The sequence below is a fragment of the Bidens hawaiensis genome, unplaced genomic scaffold, assembly GCF_021521415.1.
Source record: "Bidens hawaiensis isolate Kalapana, Puna unplaced genomic scaffold, B.hawaiensis_p1.1 tig00025176_1, whole genome shotgun sequence".
NCBI classification, from domain to species: domain Eukaryota; kingdom Viridiplantae; phylum Streptophyta; class Magnoliopsida; order Asterales; family Asteraceae; genus Bidens; species Bidens hawaiensis.
Genome location: NW_027494002.1, coordinates 95,184 through 116,786, shown reverse-complemented (window position 1 = coordinate 116,786; position 21,603 = coordinate 95,184). Strand labels below are relative to the sequence as shown.

General features: G+C 34.0%; 3 protein-coding genes across 4 annotated transcripts; 2 read left to right on the top strand and 1 right to left on the bottom strand.

Moving 5' to 3' along the window:
* Positions 1-973: 973 nt before the first annotated feature.
* On the bottom strand, positions 974-4,261 carry LOC143570956 (uncharacterized). The gene is made up of 7 exons (XM_077056472.1): positions 4,135-4,261; positions 3,262-3,624; positions 2,952-3,179; positions 2,523-2,877; positions 2,319-2,443; positions 2,089-2,224; positions 974-1,345 (listed from the first exon to the last, which is right to left on the bottom strand). The coding sequence occupies exons 2-7, from the start codon at positions 3,603-3,605 to the stop codon at positions 1,106-1,108; spliced, it is 1,428 nt and encodes a 475-aa protein (XP_076912587.1). The 5' UTR covers positions 3,606-3,624; positions 4,135-4,261; the 3' UTR covers positions 974-1,105.
* Positions 4,262-6,853: 2,592 nt separating this feature from the next.
* Positions 6,854-8,390, top strand: LOC143570932 (CASP-like protein 1B2). Its single transcript, XM_077056445.1, has 3 exons — positions 6,854-7,284; positions 7,920-8,046; positions 8,145-8,390. The coding sequence occupies exons 1-3, from the start codon at positions 7,067-7,069 to the stop codon at positions 8,388-8,390; spliced, it is 591 nt and encodes a 196-aa protein (XP_076912560.1). The 5' UTR covers positions 6,854-7,066.
* Positions 8,391-17,820: 9,430 nt separating this feature from the next.
* Positions 17,821-20,327, top strand: LOC143570955 (triose phosphate/phosphate translocator, chloroplastic-like). 2 transcript variants are annotated; one of them, XM_077056471.1, is made up of 12 exons: positions 17,821-18,051; positions 18,123-18,191; positions 18,453-18,518; positions 18,618-18,696; positions 18,773-18,893; positions 18,976-19,071; positions 19,156-19,268; positions 19,338-19,415; positions 19,499-19,615; positions 19,714-19,813; positions 19,905-20,005; positions 20,090-20,327. In XM_077056471.1, exons 1-12 carry the CDS (start codon positions 17,822-17,824, stop codon positions 20,105-20,107), a joined length of 1,188 nt encoding a protein of 395 aa, XP_076912586.1. In that variant the 5' UTR covers position 17,821; the 3' UTR covers positions 20,108-20,327. The 2 variants fall into 2 exon arrangements, with proteins under 2 accessions (XP_076912586.1, XP_076912585.1); XM_077056470.1 differs by lacking the exon at positions 20,090-20,327 and having other exon boundaries at positions 19,905-20,026.
* The last annotated feature ends 1,276 nt before the right edge of the window (positions 20,328-21,603 follow it).

The window sequence follows — 21,603 nt, the reverse complement described above, 5'->3', positions numbered from 1 at the left end:
TATATATTTTAAATTTGTGTCATTTTAAAGTAAAAAGGTTAATGTAACATATCAGTTCAAAACTTATAGCCCCGGCCAGTGCAACTCATTAAGCTCTCACCAAGTTGCCATCCATTTTAACCCTCTGTGACTCTGTCCATCACAGTTTGATCCGCATGATCAAGTTGTCATTCGGTAGATAGAACTACAAGATAATACTTCATATAGAACTACAAGATAAATATGTTGGTGTTTTTGGAAAGCATCAGCCTCAATTTTTTGACCCAACACATGTCAATCCACCTCAAGCTATTGCATTTATCTTGGGTTTATATATTATACACACTTTTACTCTTTTAGGAAGATGACCAAAGGGAGTCACAACTTCTTCCGACTCCACGGCACTCTAGAGGCCACTACTCACTTGCAGCCGTCATTAAGTTTGGGGCCAATCCAGCCACCAGCTACAGACGATTTCGAGGCACTAAAATGGCAAGCTAAGCGATGGATCTAGTCCAGAGAGTGACAATGCATAATGCGCATACAAAACATGTTATGATCATTTGAGTTTTATACGTTTATTATAACGCTACTTTTTGGTCAACAGATTGTCATGATCGTCAATCACTCAACCCATTAGACCCACCAACGACCAGCCTATTACAACCAATGAAAAGAATAATTTGAGCTTAGTCAGGACCGAAGTCCGAACTTGACTCAATCCATTTGCACTCCTCTAGTTGTTAACATTTACTCTATTGTACGTTCAGTCAGAACATAAATATTTTTTATACAAAATTATTCATAGTGGCACAATGTTGCACATTGTACAACACAGAATTATAGAAAGAAGACGTGTACACTAGTCAAATTATCTAGCAACTATATTATGTTTTGTAACCCAGTTTTAAACTATTAAAATCGAGCTATTAACCAGAAAATGATTAACCAAAAACAGCCGTTTCAGGCTTTTCTTCCTGTTAAAACTTAAAAGTCTACATAATAATACTGATTAACTTTAAAAGTAACGTATCTGTCGATACATTTTCAGTGTAAAAAACGAAATAAAAGATTACAAAACTTTATAAAAAGAGAGATCTAAAACAAGTGTAAAAAAAACATTTCCTTAAAACCCGAATAAACCTAGTTCACTTGCCTTCTCCTTCTCAAAAGTCTCAAAGTATTGATAGATGATAGTAACCGCAAGCAGAATTCCAGTGCCAGAACCGATCGCACCCATGAAATCTGCTAAAACGGTCAAGGCACCAATGCACATTCCCCCAAATGCAGCTGCAGTCGGGATGTACCGGTTCAGTTCCTTCTGAAGATTTGAGTCTCGGTGTCCAGGCATCACCATTTGTTGCTCCTGCACGAATCAAGATCCAAAATAAGTTAATAACTTTTTTAATAAAACACACACATCTCCTCGTGCCACAACAAGCGGATACTTTTATAAAACGGCCCATTTTGCACCCGCACCAGTTTTGGCCCATAAGCTGACAGACCCGTTTGGTAGATTAATAATCATTAACTCTTTGCTAAAGCACGTGCCAAGTTGTATATAATGGAATTGGCTTTCAACAAAATTCAAAATCTAAGCGCATCCGACTCAAATGCCTCGTGTAAACAAGTCAAGTCGCTCGTGACCTACTCGAGATCAACTCGCTAAAAGCTCGAGCCGAGCTAAACAAGGTCGAGCCTAAAAAAGGCTTGTTAAATAAACAAGCTCGAGCTAGCTCACCAGCTCAACACCCCTACTATTTATAAATATTTATTTAATATACAATATACATTTTTACAACAAATTATTATATATAAATTTATGGTAAAAATAATTAAATAATATATGATGCCACATATAAAAACTATAATCAAAATGTATACGCAAAATAATTATAAATATATATAAATAACTAATGAATATATGAGCCGAGCTTGAGCTGTAAAAACTACTCACGGGCTGACCTTGAGCTAAAAATATAAAACTCAAAACGAGTTGAGCTCGAGCTCCCATAACTTAAATGAGCCGAGCTCTCGAGCACGAGCTCTCGTATGTTAAACAAGCTGAGCCCCTAAGGCCCGAATCATGACATATCAAGTGAGACATACCTTGAGTTGCTTGGCCACGTCTCGGGCAGATGATCCAGAAACTTCAATCCAAGTTTTTGAGAATAGTGCACAAGCGGTTAACATGAACACCAAGTAGAAAAGAGCATGGAACGGGTTGGCTGCCATATCCGCCAAGCTGATGCAACAGTAATTATAAAAAATAAACCCATTAACTAAACCAACCAAAACTCGTTTATTTGAAAATCATAAAGAAGCTGTGTGTTTCATACCTAGATGGTGCAGTCACGTAATAAGCAATACCACCAACCGGGACAGATTGACCAGAGTATTCTGACTCCTTCCACTTTCCCAATAGATCAACCAAGAAATTCCCACTATATTTCCTGTGAAGCAACTGCACGAATTGTTTCAATATGAGCAATCTTCATCAGTTCATCCAATACATGATATACAAATATATATGATATGGATACCTGAGAAATGAAATAAAGGTTGGACACAAGTGCTGACTGAAGAATAATTGGCATGTTGGAAGTGTAAAACAGCTTGATGGGATACGAGCCTTGTTGACCACGGGAATTCTTTGACCTCACAGGCAAAACAACACGGAAACCTTGGAAGTAGATAACTATAAGGAATATCAAGACAGTAGCCAACAGGTTGGTCACATTAGGAAGATTTTGCCTGTAAAAAGCTTCACGCAAAGCCCGAACTTTGTCTGATCTAGTAATCAAGAGATGGAACAATGCGATAACTGCACCTTCAAATTCAGCACCTCGCCCACTGTTAATGGTAGTAGGGCTAAACGCTTTCCAGATAATACTTTCACTGCAATATTAATCAAAATACTTGTTAGAAGATCAAAGCAGCAAGCAATCTATTGTAGATATACACGAATTTACCAGATATTAGTGGCTATGAACAATGAAATTCCAGAACCAAGCCCGTATCCTTTTTGAAGAAGTTCATCTAAACATATGACAATGATCCCAGCAAAACATAATTGAACAATGATCAAAATAGCATTCCCGACACCAAGTTGACCAACACTGCCATACATTCCTGACAAAACGTAAGCCACAGCCTCACCAACAGCAATCAAGATTCCCAGCAACTTTTGAGCACCATTCCTATTTAAAACAAAGGCAGAGGTCAGATATAAATATAATATAAAACTATAAGTTGCTTGTTACTGAATACTATTAAACTTACAATAGTGCACGGTCCTCACGAACATTGTTATCCACTTCAATAATTTTAGACCCAGCCAACAACTGCATAACCAGTCCAGAAGTCACAATGGGAGTGATCCCGAGCTCCATGACGGTTCCACGGTTCGAAGCGAGAATAACACGCATCCAGTAAAATGGATCTGCGCCAGTGGTTGAATGTATGCCATACAATGGCAGCTGACTGCACACAAGAAAAATGAAAAGAGAGATCACAGTGTAGATGACTTTCTCTCTGAACGGGACCTTCCTGTCCGCACTCTGCACTTCTGGAAGAAATGCAAGAAACGGTCTGACTAGATGTAACACTCTGAAACCACCTCCCATGGTAGCAAGTCAGCCAAACCTGATATTCAAGTCATTTGTGCAAATGCAACGATCAATATCACATAGCAGTATTTTAACAATACATTCAGCACAACAGGTCAACGGTTAAAACAACATTCGGTTTCTGAAACTGGTACACGTCATATTATATCAATAGCAGAAATAATATATGCATAATATTCAAACAGAATTAAGACAGGAAAATGTAGCACTACTCGTATTATCGATATAACAACTACTGGTTTCTATAATACAGTTCATTGACTAAGTTATTTTAGCAACATGCAAATCAATTTAGGTATCGTTGACTAATTGATCTGAATCATACACGCATACTAACAGATCTAAATCTAATCAAAACTTTATTATAGCTCACGTCTCAGCAATAAACATCAACAACCGGTTATTACTTAATAAATCAGCTCAGATCGAGTCAACAATCAGTTGATTTGAAACAATACAGCCGAATATGAGAATTGAGCGTAAGATTGGACGTATAGAGATTCGTAGTATATATCAGAAGACGTACAGTGGTTGAATTGGTTGAGAGTTGATGAAATTGGTAGAAAATGTGCCCCTAGGGTTTGGCTATCATCAACGGAGACTGAACACAAAGTCTTCGGTTACAGACCAAGTAAGCGTAAACGTTACATAAATAGCCCTTTTTCTTTAACACACACTCTACACTGGTTTTTGATTCTTAATCTAATCCTAATAAGTTTTTATCCTCGAAAATAACCAAATACAATAAGTAACTTTGAAAAACCAAAACTAGTTTATTAAAGTTGTTTATTTTGTTAGGCTACTCGTTATGGCTAACAACGAGTCAATAGCTAGTCCGAGTCAGCAACAAAAAAAGTCATAAACACCGTGTCGGAGGTGTTAAGGGGTTAACGATGGATGGAGTGAAGGGGATGATGGCCGACGTCGATGGGGGTAAACTACCTTGACATCCAACCACAATGTGTGCGCCACACAAGAGACCGAATAAATAGTGTATTATTAACAGTCTCTTTAATAATTTGTTAGTACACTAAGATTGGCGTGAATTGGTAAATTATGAGAATCAACATTGTTTCAAGTGTATTATTTTAATATGTTTTTAGTATAAATTAAATTGTAGGTTTAAATCATGTTAAATGAGGTGAGACCTTCAATTGATTTTTTATTAAAATAAAACATGTCTTACATAGTTGCATGGTATATTGCTATTCATAATCGTCTAGTACATGAAATTAAACAAATGCACTTCTTATACCATGATTTCATGAATGTGAATATGAAAAGTTTTTGCATGATTTGAAGACTATTAAAACATTTTTGTATATGTAGGGACGTATTGACATTTGAATTAACAAGATGGGTGAATTTTGTAAATTTCGAAAACCGGACATGTCATAGAGTTTGTTTGGATTGACACGACTTTTATCCAATAATAACAGGCCACGTTGAAAAACTTTCCACTTGTTTTGATTTGCACTGGTATGTCGAAATGTTTTAAATCCAACAACAAAAAATAAACATTATTGAAAAATAAAATTTAACATGCTGTTTTTTTTTCAAATTATGAACTTTTATGAACAATCACGCCAACAAATAATACCCGCGAACGACCTCCACAAGCGAGAGGATAGCCACTAAAAAAAGAACTATAATAAAACAAAATTACACCAATTCGACCAAGCTAACAATATATGTTTAATCTTATGCTTAAACCAAAGAAAGTCAAGAGCTTTCATTTCTCCTATTATCTCTTGCAACTTAACCTCCTTACTATCAAACATTTAGACTTAACAGTTTATAAGTTTGTTTATTTGCATGCTTATCTTGTTGGTTTGAAGTTATACGAAGTAGAAGTTTGAATCATATTTTGATATTATGTAAGGAAGTTAATTAGTATAAATATATGGTTATGGGTATGCAATTAGCGTCAAGAACTATAATAATTATAATAAACATAAAGAGTTGTTATGTGTAAAAGTTTTTGGGCCTCATTTCCAACATAAACATTTGTTGCTTTTGAAGTTTATAGGGTAGATGAAACAATAAACATATCATAATAGCACAATCCATAAAAAACGACGTTATAAAGCTAATACATACAAGACAATTTCTTACTGAGAGGAACTATCGAAGAGATGATTCTAGCGAAGGTCGAGTTGCTACCGACTAGAATTCCATGCCAATAAAAATGAAGTAGATCCTAATCAATTGAGGTTATCATGTACGAATAATCCTTGCAATTAATTTATTTTGATTGATATCTTTGTTTAGTTGTGTCCAAGCTTCCATTGTATAAATAACCAACATAATTAGATTTTAAAGAGCATGTATAATCAAATGGTCTTCAAAGTAAAAATTAACAAGCGATTTGAAGGTGGTATGAAAATTGGTTTACTAGATGCTAGTCACACTTATGCGTTTTGGCCATGCTGCGTTGGTGCCCGTTGTTGCAACATCTAAATGACTTACGTATAGTGAAGGTTGTACATTTTTTTTACTATAAGAGCAGGAGACATACTTTTAGAAAGTTATTTAGTTTTAAACGATCTTTGCTTTCTTAAAAATTAAATTAAAACATACACACAATGATCTTACAATTTGTTTGAGATATGTTAAATATTTCACCAGTAACATATCATACGTTGATCTTGTGTTAGGCATGTGTATAGCACACCCTTAAAAAATCTTTTTTGCACTCATTGTTATAGGCACAGCACATAGGTTCTAATTCGAACACTAGTCATAAAAATATCGCGGTCAATATTATTAAAGTCATTTATAGGTGTGTAGATTATATTATGTTTAGATTATCAAAAGTCATATAGAGTGTGTGTCATATTTTTGATATTATGTTTCGCTTCATCCTTTACCCTCTAGTTTTTCTCTTCCCATGGCTACAATATTTTTTATAGAAAAAAAAACTTTTTCTTTATCTAGTCATTATATCTAAATTAAACACTTATATTAGGACACGAGCGCGGTTATGACAACACCGCTCCCGAACCCCTATGGTGGCGCTAGCTAGGATGACAACACCGCTCCGCGAAAAACACTGCATAGTCTTAGTTAATTTGAATAAAGTTAAAAGAAAAAAATATTTATTTATTTATAAAGTAATATATATATATATATATAGTTAAAAAAATTAAAATGATACACTTGCTACTTTTCTGTTTGGCCAAACAACTCCACTTTAGATGAGCCATCTACACCTAAGCCAAGATACTCCCATGAGTAGATTTCCTAACAACCAACACCAATCTACACAAGGTTTGGTCACACCCTCCCTAAAGAAATTACATCACTATACATAACTTGCAACACAAGCAAATTATGGAGTACATCATCCATATCATTATATATACCGTTAGTGTAAGAACTATATATCTTCAACTCTATCACCACCTTTCTACCTATCTTCATCTACATTTTGATTTTTATATCGAATAAAGGCGCATATGGCTGAAGAAAAGTTGGTGAATGATGGTAGCATCAAAAGGTCGCGAGTGATGATCTTGGTGATACTGTTGAGGGTTCTAGCATTATTTGCTACAACTGCTGCTACAATTGTTATGGCGCTTAACAATGAGTCGCACACTTTTGGGGTTGCTACAGTCGGGAATACTCCCGTTAAGATCACCGTCACGGCCAAGTTCCAACATCTTCCGGCAAATATGTAAGTTTTGCTTTCTCTTTTATGTATGTGTTCGTTCTTGTCCTTGTATGCATATATAAGAAGTAACCATAAATTTGTTATGACAAAAAAAGTAGAATTTAAAAAGTATTTATAATAGTATAATGAACAAGACTATAAAAGAAGAAGAAGCTGTTTTTATGTAAAATGAGAAATATATGTCTAAAGACCTTTATTTCAAAATTGTATATAAGGGTCATACATATATGTCATGGTGGGTGCAATTGTGCAAAGAATACATCATCACTCACAATATTATAAGTATTAATTTACATCCTTAAATACAAAGGGAAAGGCAATAGAAAAAGACATTGTTTTACATCCTTAGAATACTAAGAAATAATATTAATACAAGTTATTAACATTTTTTATTAATTAAATTATTTTATGGTTTTTTTTTCATTAAACACACATCTAAGTATCTAACACCTTTCAATAGTAAAATATAAAAAAGAGTAATAATATTTTGATATGTTTGTATAACATTGCAACAACGTCATCAAGTTAAAAGCATAATAAAATGAAGAAAGCTTGTCTTGGATGGTGGATAACCCATTGTATTTAGTGTTTTTCGATATTTATAATGATTTATTTATTTATTTATTGTGTTGATGCAGAATGTTTGTAGTAGCTAACGGGGTCGCGAGTCTTCATAGTCTATTGATGTTATCACTCATGTGTTTTGTTAGCCAAAAATATGATTTCAAGGGCCTACGGTTTATAACAATTGCTACATTAGACATGGTAAGTGTATAACGTAACCTGATTATAACATCAAAGCTATATTAATTTTCATATGTGAGTAATTTTTTTAAACTAATAATAATTTAAACGTGTTTTAGGTAACAATTGCGGTATTATCCGGTGCAGCAACCGCTGTTGCTTTCATGGGAGAGATAGCTAGACATGGGAACTCCCACGCACGTTGGAACAAAATTTGCGACAACTTTGACAAATTGTGTGACCAAGCATCGGGTGCGATGCTTGCTTCGTACATTGGAATCTTGTTTTTTATGCTTGTTAACTTGGTTAATACCTTTGAACATGGAAGACTCAACCCCTCCAAGAACAATAATTTATCTGCATGATTGTTGTATGTGTTTTTTTATGTACTAGTGTGATGTATTTTTAATTATAATTATATGATTGCTGAAGTTTTTCGAGTGAAAAAAAATGTGCCCTAATTTGTTAAGAGATTTCCTATTTAGATTCGTCGTTTAGATATAGTTTTGTTTATATCTTATACACAAAAATCTTTTTTTTTGTTGTGAAACAAGCCTAATAGCTAAAACATAGAAGAAGGAGATGTAGGGAGAAAGAAAGAGATTTCATTAATTAGGTGTGTAATACAAGAATGTACAATGAGCATAAATCTATGAATTTACCAATCCATCATGGACTTCTTTTCAACTTGACAAATTATGCATACGCATTCACTTTTTCAGGATTTTTTTGCATAAACTTGCTCATTAACATATCATTTTATATCACATATCAAAAATCTATATTGTATAATTTCTTTGTTTATTGAGATATTGTACGTTCTTCTATATGTATGTTTATTAATGCACAAGAAGTTCATCATTAAGATGTATCAATTAACCTTTCAAGTATTCAACTACCTTAGGAAACTCTTCAGGAGTTCCATTTATGTTCAACATATCAATAGTCATAACGTATTCACATATGACTTTATACATAACAATCATTATGTTCTCGAGAACTTACTTTACATGATTTGATAATTCAAATCCTTCGTAGATTTTCTTGTAAACTTTCAGTCCAACTGAATAACAATATTTATTATACGCATATTCTCTCTTTATATTACCAGACTGTTTAGTTATCGGAAATTCATTGCTTCCATCATTGGAGAATGTGTCTACTCATAATTAATCATGGGTCTTTGTAAAATCCTTATGCCATAAATTTTGCCTTATATCACTTGATGAATTTTCATAACTCATATACAAGACCTATTGTATCTAACACATTTTACAACTTTAGTTGTACGGACTGCTGGTCCAAAAACTTTCCGTTATTTAGAGAATTCAACTCTGCCCTGTTTGCGTCTTTCCACTTTGGCCAATCATTTTTCATATGCAGATTTAAAATCTTGATCCTCATCATCATCATCATTTCAAGCGCTAATTATATTTATAAAAGTATAGCGACATCGACTTTATTTCGATTCCGTATATCTTTGTAGACATGATACAATATAATTTATTGAGAGCTCTTTGTTTTCAGGTACCTAAGGTTCTTCAAGAACCATCATGTCTAATCTCTTTCAAGAGACCTTTTACTGCACCTCGACTTGACCATCTTCATTACTTGCTCCAATGTTCGAGGAAATTTTACCTTTGGAACCGATTGGTCTACCATGTTACACGCGTGTATTAGACCCATTATCAATATGCTTTTTTCCTTCTTAGACAACTTTAATTGGAGCATTAGCAGTTGGTATATGTGTCTTAGATAGACACTCTCTTTTAGTCAGTGAATCGTCTGATAATTGATTCATTAATCTTAATTATACATGAATTATCCTTTAAACTTTTAGTTCATAGAGGATCAATGATAATTCATTTAAACTAAATTCATTTTCCAACTGCTTTATTTCTCCCCCTAATGTTGGGAATGTTGATTCACTGAAGTGAAAACTAATGAGCTATAAACAAATTAACGGTTGTAACATCCACAAAATTTCAATCCAAGTATGACAAGTTAATAGAAGAAAGGGGATTAAAAATGAAAATTTTTGATTTATTAACCCATTGCGATACGCGACGGGCATAGCTAAGGAGACATGGTGATACGCGATAGGAACATCACAGAAACCCAAAAATGGCGGTGTCGCGATACGCTACGGCTCAAGACATTAAGCCATCGCGATACGCGATGACTGGGATAATAGGAAAGTGACACGTGTACGCCACGTGTCAACACGTGGCTGAAGGTGTCTTAGAAAATGACACGTGTACGCCACGTGTCAACACATGGCAGAGGGTGTTTAAGAAAGTGACACGTGTCCGCCACGTGTCAACACGTGGCGGAAGGTGTCTCAGAAGATGACACGTGGCGACACGTTCAGCTATAAATAGAACGTTTCATGGCTCATTTCATTCACACCAAATCACTCTCTCTCTAGAAACTTTCTCTCTCTACCTCGATTTCCGTGCCACCGACCCGACAACTATAACCTCATAATCCGCACCATATACCGACGACACCTCGAAGTTTGTACCAACAATCCCGACAACCGGGGCACCTCGTTTTGCATGCCGACTTCTAAACGCGTGACTACCTCGTAAACCGTGTCAACTCGAGACGACCCGACATTCCGCCTCAAAGTACGTGCACGACCCGGCAACTCCCGAACGTTGCCTCGATTTGCGTGCTGAGGAGTTGTTGATCAAGATTCTCAAAGTACGTGCAAGCGTCGAAGTGCTACCCGAGAATCTAGAAAATAATAACTTAAGCAAGGTAGGGGTTTTGTCCAAATAAAATATTATTATCTCAAGGCTTAGACCCTAGTAAGGGGTATAGCCTAGACCTTGATCAAATCAAAAGATAATAATAAAATAGGATTTCTTTATAATTAAAGAAACACAAAATTTTATATAAACAAATGTTATAATAAAACATAACTTCTTTATGGTTAAAGAAATATAAGTATTCATATACATGAGGAAATAGTTAAAATAATATTTCTTTAAGAGTAAAAAGATGAGTTTTACCTACAAGAGGTATAGTTGAAAATAGTGTTTCTTTATGATTAAGAAACATGAGATTTTATATATAAAGGTTATAGAAAAATGACGTTTCTTCTTGAAGAAGAAACATATCATAGACATTTCTTCTTGAAGAAGAAACATAGCACATGATTAGCAAATAAAGAGAAATGATTCATGTCCAAAGTATTTTATACAAACAAATGATCAATCAAGGTTTAAGTTATCAAAACCAGACTAAAGGTCTGTAGCCGGATTAAGAGACGATCCGGGTATTTATATAAACCTATTTTATTATAGGTCAATCATTCATTTATTCACAAAGATTTTCAAACGAGATCACCACATCATTCAGAACAGACAGTCACAGGTGAATACGTTAAACCTTTTTCAGTCAAGATAAACGGTTTGTTTGTCTTAAACAAAGTCAAATAAAGATTTATAGGATTACGTGATCCCTATTTTTACAAGATAGAAAATAAAAGCAACTCAGACCGAGTACACATGTGTTTGGATCCAAACATAATTAATCCAGTCTATCAGTCAAGGCTACGTGGCCGCAGACTAGAGATCATAATAAAAGTTCTCCAATGGGCATCAGTTCCCAATGGGCGTCAGTTCCCAAAGGGCGTCAGTTCCCGGAGAACCGTAATTATGTGTGTATGGCAAGTGGTACAAATCACAGAAATAAGAGACGTTTCTACTGAGATTGTTTCATGAAAACTATCTTGTCAGTCAAAGAAAGATTTATAAAATGTTTTTAGAGTCAACGATTCACCAGCATATCGCTGTGGTATTTTTTCCCCCAATATTACAGGAAATAAAGTTAGCACAGGTAGCATGGAATTATAGCCAACTCATGGAGATAGATGCTCGCAAGGTAGAGATGGCTCAATATTTTAAATTATAAAAATATTGCAAACAAGATTTAAACAAAGTTTTATAAATAAAACAAAGGTTTGAAAATCAAACTCTTGAATATTTATTATTCAAGAAGCTTTATATTAAATCAAATATTTTGTAATATTTTACAAGTAAACTAATGTTTCAAAACATAAATTAATATTTTATTATAAACTAAAGACTTCCGCTAAAACTCTGATATATTTTCAAAACAGGTACCAACTATTGGTCACACGCCTAGGCCCTAAGTGAGGGTGTGACAACGGCTCTAAGTATATAATCATAGATATCGACATAAATTCCCAACTTCCTTTGTGACCTCATCTTTGTGTCTTGTGGTGGATTATATTCAGTATATAACACACACGGATTATTAGATGAGAAATACTTGGTTACTGACCAAAAACCAATTACAATAGGGAGGAAGTATCATGACTTGTTGACTTGATGTGAATTAGTATTTAAGACATGTAAAATCATATGTACTCAAATACAAACATGAATTGTTGCTCTTATGATCACTTGCTTTGAAATTAATTCTATACGTTCAATAATTGTCTTAACAAAAGCAACTTATGTGTGAACATAATCTATATGAAGTTCAACAATTATTCCAATAATTATTAATAACTTGGGAATTGAATTCACTATTATAACCAATAATAAATATGTCAATCTGGAAAATGTGCTTGCTATCTTATTAGCTAAGCCATAAATCACGCAAACTTGAAGTTGCGAATTTGATAACCATTTAGACGATGCATCGATTTTCAAAACACTAAATGGTATCTTGTTAGGATGTGTGTATCCTTTTCTCAATTCCATAACATCTAGGGTTTCTCACCCTCTTTCAGTTGGTAAATAAATAATTCCCCTTAAAAGCAATATTACATGTATAATTATTAGGAAGAATCTTTTGTTCTTCAATAAATTTCACATCATTGACTCGGTGTGGTCTAACCGGTCATGCCCTTAGATAATCATGATCCATAAACTTCATGTTTATGATCATATATGCATTATGCTTCTTTAATGCAAATATTTAAATATGAGAGAACATTGTATTATCATTCCAAGCGATGTGATTTCACTTTTGTATGTCCGCATTTTGTTCTCATATATGATCAATCCATTTGCCACTTGTAGTGGTTGATCTCATCATTAACATGACCATCACTGTAATTCGGATGGTCGATCTCATTGTTAATATAACCATCATTACATTTTTCAATTATGTCCATGATCGCAACGATCAATACATAGTCACATCACTTCAAGGAATGATATAAAACCAAACCATTTTCATGGTTTATTCATAATTTTCTCGAACAAGAATACAATATCACTTCAGACTTTCATTAGTGTTAATAATATAGTCACTTTAGGAGCATATCTGAGGTTTGACAAATATATAATTGTCTTATTCGGTTTTTCCTCATAATTAATCTTCTCTTCATATAATATCTAGAGAAGTAATTACATGAATGAGTCATGTGTGTTTTGTCATACTAATATTTAATAACCTTCACTAATGAGGGAAGACTCACACTTCATGTGTCATATTTAGTTACATTTACACTTTTCACAATAGTGATAATAAACCACAACTTTGGTCATTCGATTGATCTCTTAAATATTACAGTCTATCTAAAATGATAGCCTACATAATACAAACTATAAAACTAATATGCAATATACAGTGGTATAACATGTCATTACAATAAAACGAATTATAATAAAACTTTATAGAATTTTTTTTTCAATCACTTAATAGAAAATACATATATAGTTTCGGTAGTGAGCTAATGAATTAATGTACTTTTCTTCTTTTGTATGACTTTATAATTACTATTCAAAAGGTTCAAATTGAACATAACACAATTATATTGACGTGAATATGAAATAGTATCACGTGGATTTGCAAAACTGAGAACCTTGAAAAAATTTAGGTTGGTGTATATCAAACAATATAACTATTGATATAACATTTGCAAATATATTTAATGTTTGCGCATCAGGTTCTAAATTAACTAAAAATAATTGAAGAATTTACTGAACAATATAGACTGACGCGTTTTAATGAAATCATAAATGAAACATTTAATTTGGAACATCACACTGTAATAATGCTTATAATCTTTAACTAGAGAAAGAATAATAATAGACGAATCTAAATTTTTTTTTTCATAATGTTGTTCCATAGTAATAGTGGAAAATCATATATATACCAAAGCATAAAATTATACCAAGAATTAGGTATACACAAAAACTTCCTTTTATTTATTTCCAAAATAATGATAATAACTTTTATAAAACTTTACAAATATTAAAGAGACACGTTTAATAATGATATCAACTTTTATTTATTTCCATAATAATGATATCGCTTTAATAAATATGAAATTATGAACTACAATTTCTAGTTTATTGTCAATGTTTAATAATATAAAACTATATATGATAATTGATTTTCTTTCCTTCGATAAACAATCCTACGTCATACTACTTTTTAGGTGTATGTTTTTTGTTTTCAAAGAACTTCTGTTAGCATTATAATTTATAAGATTCATTAATAGTTCGCTTGTTATCGATGGACAATAAACTATTTTTCTTTTAATGAACAACTGATAACAATAAAATAAATTATAACAAAGTTATGATCATAAAAGGAAACAATTACTCAATGAACAGAAAGTAAGAATCTTGAAAATTTTCAAGTTTTTGTTTTAGCATGAAATTTTTAGCATGTAAATCAAAAAACAAAATCCATTGGTTAAAAAATCTCGTTTATCATCAAGGCCTCAAGGATTTACAACTTTGCATATACACGAATCAGATGATAAAACTTTTTAATGAAACCATATTCAAAGGACCAAATAGAGTAATATGTATAATATGTATAACTTGTTGATTTCCTTAGACATTCTTTAAATTCAAAAATCCCAATATTTTATACTTCAATAAACATTGATAAATATTAGAATAATATATATCACGTAAACATGACAACTTAATAATCGAAAGTGAAAACAATTTAATAAATCATTATTTATTATTTGTAAAAGATATAGAAAATAAAAGAGAGAATGATTCAAAACAATAATAATCTTAATATCCGGTTATTAGTTACGGTATACCCTTTAAGCTATCAATGGGTAACATAGGGTTATTTCATGCAATCTCTTGAATTCTTTCTTATGGTTGAAAAATTTATTGAAAACAAAACACACAATAGAAAACTTAATCCGTTTTAAAATTCTAGTAAACCAATCTATTTAGTGATTTTCTTTTTAGGAGGAGCATGGACAAAAAGAATTTACCACATCTTAAACAATTGCAAGGCACCATTAAAATTTAGAATATAATTGAACTATCATCCGGCAATTAATACCAATAAAAATATTTAATTCGTTGGCAAACAGAAATAAATTATAAGTTGCAATCACGTACCTTTAAAATCAATCGAACGGGCCGAAGGTAACCAACACCATCAGAGCAGCAACCAACCATTGTATGATACGTCGAACATACTCTGATGAAACGATGATTGTCAGCTTCGTGCTGATAACGTGTTGTGAAACAAGCCTAATACCTAAAACATAGAAGAAGGATATGTAAGGAGAAAGAAAGAGATTTCATTAATTAGGTGTGTAATACAAAGAGGTACAATGAGATATATATATATATATATATATATATATATATATATATATATAGGATATGAAAACTTAAAAAGAAAGCTAATATATATTAGGTATTGATAATCATAATATTAATATATTTATAACATTTTGCTCAATGTTTCATTCTCATTAGTCTCCCTATATATTACAAACACAATCCATCTCAATAAAGATCTCAACAATAAATGCTATACATATGGAAATAAATATATGCTATAAAAATATAAAATATATGTCTATTACACCCCTACATTTGAAGCGAGAGGCGAGCTGATGCTGAGACAAGCGAAAGTCTTCCAAGAGAGCGTGCGAAATACCTTTAGTAATTTAGTAAAAATGTCAACTATCTGGTATGGAGCCGGAACATGAAGAATATTATGGACTTGACCCGGTGTACTTGTTGACAAGCTCGATATTCTTTGTTTTTTGATGTTGTATGGGATTACCCGAGAGATAAATGGCACTACATTATCACAATAGACGGGAGTGGCACTGGATAACGGTCGGTGGAGCTCCGATAAAAGATTTAGAAGCCAACAAATTTCTACAACTACGTTCATGACACCTCGATATTCAGCTTCGGCGTTCGATCTAGAAACCATCGGTTGTCGTTTGGAGGACCATGAGATAAGCTTAGATCCGTAAAAAATGTAATATCCATAAGCGGAGAGTCGGGTATTCAGACACCTGACCGAATCAACGTCGGTTTATACTAGAAGAGGCGCATTCGCGGATTTACCGAGAGTTAGGCCGAGATTCAATGTACCTTTAACATACCAAATGATACGCTTTAAGTCATGCCAATGTGCGGTCATTGGTGCATGCATATGCATACAAATGTGTTGTACCACGTAGCTGATGCAGGACGAGTAAATGTGAGGCATTGAAGTGCCCCGACGATGCTCTTATATAGCGTTGGATCATCAAAAGGCATGCCTGAGGCGGCATTTACTTACCATTGGTGTCAACAGGAGTAGCAACGGGCTTACAAGTCTTTATTCCAGCCGTTTGATGATGTCAGTAGCATAAGAACTTTGTGAAAAAAACATAGTATCAGCAGAACAGGTGACCGATATCCCAAGAAAAAAACACGGTCCAGGCTAACTTGTAGCGAGCTCTTCACTATTATAAAACAAGGCATTTGTGATGGTTATTTGCGACAACATATTATAGTACAAATCAAGCGACCAAAATGAACTGTTGTTAGTTTGTGTCAATATGGTGTCATAACTTTGTTGTTTTTTATTGTAATTGATCCCACCCTGTGTTAGTGTCACGATGATAACGCATGAGGCATATGTGATGTACAATCAATCAAACAAATTTGTGACTTGGTACCCATCCTGATCCCGAAAATTTTAAATATTTGGTATAAGTATCGAAATTTCGGTTCGGTACCGGTATTTGATACAAAATTCAGGAAATATCAAACCATACCGATACCAGTACCTTACTGATACCAATAACTTAAAACTTGGTACCGGTTCGGTACCGCCCTCCACATTACAATAGCATTCAAATTATTATTTGTTATTTAATTTTATGATTATTATACTATGTAACAAATAACAAGTTTGGTGCCGCATGTGCCATATTGGGTCACTTGGCGGCACCGAACTGGTCCGCAAATTTTGTTTTTGGCTTTTTAGTTCAGTTACCATAACAAACGTAACGGAGACCTACTGAACGCCAATTTTTTTGCGGTCCCAGTATTATTACAAACGTGATAGAAACCGACCAAATTCCCGTAGACTCACCATTTCAACGCCCGGGGTCAACCACGGTTGGATTTTAACAACGCTCGGGTTTTACCGACCGACGCCAACCCATTGATCCACCTCAATTTTGTATAGTTATTTTGTTTTATATTTGGTTTTCCAGTAGAACAACGTACGCCACAAATCGAATTCGCGTCAACTTACCGGTTCAACACTTTTGGGTTTTACTACAATTGTTTGAGTTTTACCAACCTTCCCGGTGGAACGCGACGAGTTAAAAACTAGTTATATATAAATTAATAAAATTAAGATTAAAATAAAAATATCGAAAATGTGAGGGATTGAGTGCTCATGACAAGTGATTGGTGCACATTAGCCTGAGCAGGATAACTCTACTGCTGATCGTACACCTCACCCGGTGCAGGATAACATACCCTGTTTTGTTCTGTTCATCACCACCATTGTTACTGTCTGCAACTCAATGGAGTCTCGAGTTATCTCCTCCGGCATTCCTCGCCTCACCAAACCTGCCGGCAGGATCACCACATTCGCCGTATCATCTCCGGCCACCTTCAACACTAACGGCGGCAACTTAGTTTGGGGACGACAGCTTCGCCCTACCTTATTAAACCTCGATCACTCGTCAATTTCAAAGACACCAAAGCGTGAGGTTCTCAAACCTTGTACCGCCACTGCTAGTGATTCCGCAGGGTGAGATACGTTGACTTAATTTGAATGTTAGTTTTGACTTTCGTTGACTGATTTTTAAATTGATTTTGTAGTGATGCTGCTCCGGTCGGCTTCTTCGCCAAGTATCCGTGGCTGGTTACCGGATTCTTCTTCTTCATGTGGTATGTTACAACATTATACACCCCATAGTTTTGTATGAATAATTGAATACGAATATTATTTTATAAAGGTGTTATTTAATGGAACTTTGGGCTGGAAGGTAGAACTGGGACCTATTATTATTATTATTATTTGAAAACTTTTGGTGATTATTTAAGTCAAATCGAGGATGAACACTTTATCTAACTCTAATGTCACAACATTATCATATTTAAAAAAAAATTAAAACATTGAATACTGTTGTTGCATTGTTTGTTTTGAAGGTACTTTTTGAATGTTATCTTTAACATACTCAACAAGAAGATTTACAATTACTTCCCTTATCCCTAGTAAGTTATTGTTTATTCTAACTTCATCATCTCCATGGACAGTATTATTTGGCCGTACGATATATAATTTGTTACGTGCGATGTTGGGTACATATGCAGTTTCATGTCGGTTATTCATTTGGCAGTTGGAGTGGTTTATTGTCTTGGTAGCTGGACTGTTGGCCTACCCAAACGCGCTGTAAGTTTCGATTTGGCCCACTATAGAAAGGTAGTTAAGTAACTATTAACTAACTTTTGTGGTTTATCTTGTGTAGCCCATTGACTCAAACCTTTTGAAGCTTCTTATTCCTGTGGCCTTTTGTCATGCTTTGGGCCATGTGACCAGTAACATATCATTTGCAGCTGTTGCTGTCTCATTCACCCACACAATCAAAGGTAGTCTAACTTCCTTTACATTTGTAAACAATGTGTTACCTTGTTTTATGACGATCGACTTCTCGTTATTTCTTGTAAACAGCCCTTGAGCCGTTCTTCAATGCTGCTGCTTCTCAGTTTATTCTTGGACAGTCGATTCCCATAACTTTATGGCTGTCTTTGGCTCCCGTTGTTATTGGTATGATCTTTCTCTTCCAAAACATGTTACATTTTAAATGATAATTTGCACCATTAGACGCTGAAATGAAGTGTGAATGTGCAGGTGTATCAATGGCTTCCTTGACTGAGCTGTCATTTAACTGGCTAGGGTTTATCAGTGCCATGATTTCCAATATCTCCTTCACTTACAGAAGTATTTACTCCAAGAAAGCAATGGTTGTTATTCATCCTGTTTATTTACAATCCAACATATAAGAATTATAACAATTTTGTTTGTGTTTGCAGACTGATATGGATAGTACTAACTTGTACGCTTACATTTCCATCATTGCTCTCTTGTTTTGTATCCCACCGGCTGTAATTGTGAGTGGAATACTATTCTTTTATCGTACGACTATAAATATTATTTTATGGCATGAAATATACTTATCTTCATCTTTAAACAGTTGGAAGGACCTCAGCTTCTAAAGCATGGATTTAATGATGCAATTGCTAAAGTTGGCCTGACTAAATTCTTAACTGATCTGTTTTGGGTGGGAATGTTCTATCACCTCTACAACCAGGTATTACAATTTACACCACACAAACTAGTAATTTTTAACTGTTTTGTGTTATATAGTATGAAGTATGAACACTAATATATTTGTTTTTGGCTTGTTAGCTTGCAACCAACACACTTGAAAGGGTGGCACCTCTTACGCATGCAGTTGGCAATGTTTTGAAACGAGTGTTTGTGATTGGTTTCTCAATCGTCGTGTTTGGTAATCTTTCTATTGTGGCTTTCATTGATTATGTGTTAAAACAAGTGTTTGGCCAACATATATGTACATAAAAATTATACGATTTGTGCAGGTAACAAGATTTCAACACAAACAGCCATTGGTACATCCATTGCGATTGCTGGAGTTGCAATCTACTCCCTCATCAAGGCCAAGATAGAAGAAGAGAAACGGGTTAGTCAAAAATCAATCTAAATATTAATCTATCGCATATATATATATATGTACCCTTGTTTCTTTAATGTTGTTTATGTGCAGGGTTTGAAATTGGCATGAGGGCATGCATAAGGGAAGGAATGCGTTTATATTACTCAGTGTCATTGTTTCAACACGTAGCAAATTCGCTACAATTGTGAAGATGTTCTTCTTTTGTTTTTTTGGTCTATGAGAGTAAACATATCTGATTCTCGTTTAGACTATAATAATGTATTATTCTATCTCTATACTATCAATATATCTTTTCTAATTCTCATGGAGTTTATGTTCTCCTTTGTTATATCCCAAAGCGTATTAAGGGTATTCACTTATTGTCATTATCAACCACATTATGCATGCAAATGTCCCCACATTACTAACTTTTTATGTGACTTACCCTTTAATCCATGTTACTTAAAAAGAGTTGACTAAATGCACCGGTTGTATGTCTTTAGAAGGGTCGATACCCATTGTATGAATGGAGGAGGTATAACTTGTAAATGTTTAGCATGTGAGTATTTTAAAACCTTTTTTCATGGAAATGTAAACAAATTTACTATCTTTTTACGCGTTATGTAAAAGTAAACCGATTAAATAGATCGAGGAGGTACAACTTGTGAATATTTACCTTTTGATATGACCAATTTAAAACATTTTTTCATGAAATGTATACACATTTACTATCTAGTTGGTAGTTACGCATTGTGTATCAAAAGGTATGTTGTGAAGTGTAATACATACCATAACGGTGTAACGTTGGGCAAGTTTTTATGAACTCAACTTTAAAAACAAATAAGTTTCTGTGACTAACACACTAATAAATATACATCATTTGCCCACAATGAGGAAATCCTAATCACTTAGAACTTAATAGAGAGTCAGAGACACATTTATACAATTGTGCTACAAGTCCTTTTATAGAGGAAATAAATGTTTATTGTATTAGATAAATCTAGAGAAAAGGCGGAGTGGCTAATCAATTCGTGAATATATTTCCCAATATGGCCAAAATCAATGTCGGCTATATGTATACACTGTGTCATTGTGATACTGTGATAGTCAATCAACACTTGACAGTTGACAGAGCTTAAAGTGCAATGTATAACACAAAGTCAAGGCACATATGACATACTCATAATACAATATGGCAACTACTCTCAAGTCTCAACTGAGGTTATCACTGTTGACTACGTGATTTGAAAGAATAATATTGCAAATCACTTATGAAAGACTTAGGTGTTAGTATTGCAGATCGCTTATAAAAGACCTTATATAATATTGAAGATCGCTTTCTCGCTTGCATAACAACCTTCTCTGCCACTTCTACCCAAATTCCAGCCATCCTCATCTCCATCTTTCACCACCGGTCGACTCACCAAGAAAGAAGCAAGATACGGGCAATAAGCAGGGCATTCCGGTGCTACTATTCTCTTTGGAAAACTTGGCCGAAGAGGGTGTCTTTTGTGGTGGCGGCCCGACAATGGTGACATACACTGACATGCGGTGATGGTATTGAGTTCTGGAATGGACGATATTAGAGAGAGAGAGATAGTACTGAGCCTATTTTAAAGTTTATC